The 2,526-nt window shown below is 55.3% G+C and overlaps 1 protein-coding gene across 2 annotated transcripts in view; it reads left to right on the top strand.

Moving 5' to 3' along the window:
- Positions 1 to 2,520, top strand: part of LRATD2 (LRAT domain containing 2) — a 2,944-nt gene extending 424 nt beyond the window's left edge. Inside the window, exons 1-2 of one of the 2 annotated variants that reach the window (XM_085317018.1) lie at positions 13 to 109; positions 485 to 2,520. In XM_085317018.1, coding sequence (XP_085173144.1) covers positions 490 to 1,386 — 897 coding nt within the window. In that variant the 5' untranslated portion in view covers positions 13 to 109; positions 485 to 489 and the 3' untranslated portion in view covers positions 1,387 to 2,520. Of the gene's footprint in view, positions 1 to 12; positions 110 to 484 lie in introns of those variants that run through there. The other variant, XM_085317095.1, reaches the window with a different exon arrangement.
- Positions 2,521 to 2,526: the final 6 nt, after the last annotated feature.

The following is a 2,526-nucleotide window of genomic DNA, read 5'->3' as shown; positions in this document are numbered from 1 at the left end:
CCGGGGGGACCATGCGCCAGCCGCGCTCCGCGCTCAGCCCCGGCAGCCCCCTGGCCGCCGCCAGCTCGTCCTAAAGCCGCTCCCGGCGCCGCGCAGCCTTCCCCGCCGGGTAAGTTTGCAGGCGACGGGGGAGGAGGAGGAGGAGGGGAGGAAGGAGGCGCACCTGGCCGGCGGCCCGGTGGGTGGGGGAGCGCGCAACTCCGCCGCCACCGACTTGGACCCCGAGGCTGGGGGGAGGAGGAGAGGGGGGTACAGTGCCCGACACGGTACCTGCCCCCTCTCCTGCCTGCTTCCGCACCTTCCTTTTCATCCTTCCTGCCGGCTAACAGGTGGCAGTGCTGCCTCACCTTCCTCCTCACCCTCCTCCCTCCTCTCTTCTGTTCCCTCTACACCCCCGCAGACACCCTGGGTCACCGCTGCGTGCCTCCCTCTGCCTCTCTTGCCACCTTCCCAGCCTTCATGGCCCCGTTGTTTGTCATTGCAGCGGGCATGGGGAACCAGGTGGAGAAGCTGACCCATTTGAACTACAAGGAAGTTCCCACGGCTGACCCGACAGGTATGGACAGAGATGAGGGGCCCAGGATCGGGGTGTCTTACATCTTCTCAAATGACGACGATGAGCTGGAGCAGCAGCAGGATTCGGTGCACGATCTGGGAGGCGAGCATCCTGCCTTGCAGCCGTACGATCCCCAGCTGCATGAGGTGGAGTGCTCCGTCTATTACCGGGACGAGTGCATCTACCGGAAGAGCTTTTCCGAGGAGGATACACTACCAGAGGAGGGTGATGAAGGAGGTGGGGGGCACCTGAGCACCTATACACCAGAGAACCTGTTGAATAGATGCAAACCGGGTGACTTGGTGGAGTTTGTGTGCCAGGCCCAGTATCCGCACTGGGTAGTCTAYGTTGGGGATTTTCAAGTTGTGCACCTGCACAGGCTGGAGGTAGTGAACAGCTTCCTGACTGATGCCAGCCAGGGCAGACGGGGCCGCATTGCCAACCGGCTGTACCGCTACAAACCCCTGAGCCCAGCCACTGTGGTGCGCAACGCCCTGGAGCAGGTGGGCTGCAAGGATCGGGACTTGAGCTGGAGAAACTCGGAGTGTTTTGCTGCTTGGTGCCGGTATGGCAAGCGGGAATTTAAAATCGGCGGGGAGCTGCGCATAGGCAAGCAGCCCTACCGATTGCAGATCCGGCTGGGTGACAAGCGCAGCCACACGCTGGAGTTTCAGAGCCTAGAGGATCTGATTATGGAGAAGAGGAGAAATGACCAGATTGGTAGGGCTGCTGTGATCCAGGAGCTCTCCAGCCACCTGCAGGCTGCAGAGGAGGAGGAAGAAGAGGAGGAGGAAGATCATCATCCAGGTGCTCGGACTGCTGTGGAGTAGCAGCCTCAGCACTACCATGCTGCTTAGGCTGGGTGATGGGGATTAAAACTGAAGGCTGCGAAATTGAGCTGTTATAAGCCCTTTGGGCTGCTTCAGTGCAGCTTCATTCCAATCACATGTGAAAGGAAGGGGGAAAGCTGATTAAGTGTCTGTGCTTTAGTGCTTAACTCCTTCAGTGCTTGATGGTTAAAACCACTGACTTGTAGAGGATAAAACTCAGGGCGATCCTACCCCCTCTCCACTCCCATTTCTTTCCCTTCTTCTCTGTCCTCCTTGTGCATAGTCTTTCCATCAGCTGTCTGCCAATAGGCCTGACCCTATAGGATGCTAAATGCCTTTAACATCTATTTATCAGCAGAAGTTAGGGGTATTTAATACTATTAAGAAGGAGCCAACAACTTCCAGGTTATGGTCACCTAGTTCTGCGTGCATGATTACCTGGGGTAGCAAAGAAGCATGAGGACTTTGTTTTCCTTTGTGCCCCTGTTTCTCTTCAGCTGTGGTTCCTGTTGGCATTACAGCAAACTGTTTGCTATTTCCAGGTGCAAGGCTTCTGTGGCTTCTCAGCCAGCYCCCTAAAAAAGCATATGGGAGAAATTGCCACTGATTTTAGTGAAATGGTTTTGATGTGCCCAGTGCTGCCTTAAAGGAACTTCTAGGTGGGCTAGAGGAGTGCCTTCTCTGCTATCAGCATGGCTTCAAGAGCAGAGGATGTATTTATCACTGACTGGTCCCAAGGGAGGAGGGAGCTTGCAATCCTGATCATGAAATCTGTGTGCTGGTGTGTAGTGGGACTCATACTAGGGCAGTGCAGAACTATGCCAACACTCAACCCCAGCACATGAGGTGCTTGGATTCCCCTAAAGCAAATGGCAAAACTCTTAATAACAGTGGCGCACACATTGAGGCAGTAGAAGCAGGTTGGTCACATGCACTAGAATGTCCAAGCAAGCTGTCCCTCAAGAGGGTGGGTTGGATGCCCCGGCCGTGAGCCCATCACAGGTTATGCACTACAGTAAACAAAGCTGCCGTAGGAAACGCTAGGATAGAGCACAGGATAGAAGGGCAGCATAGGCAGGATTTGGGTGTTCCTCTTTTCCTTCCTTACCGTAAACAAATTTCCACTTCATTGGGACTTCT

Source organism: Rhea americana, unplaced genomic scaffold (assembly GCF_003343005.1).
Source record: "Rhea americana isolate MKP2758 unplaced genomic scaffold, rheAme1 scaffold_0, whole genome shotgun sequence".
Classification (NCBI taxonomy): Eukaryota; Metazoa; Chordata; class Aves; order Rheiformes; family Rheidae; genus Rhea; species Rhea americana.
Note: the sequence above shows the minus strand (reverse complement) of the source record. Positions and strands in the feature narration are given on the sequence as shown.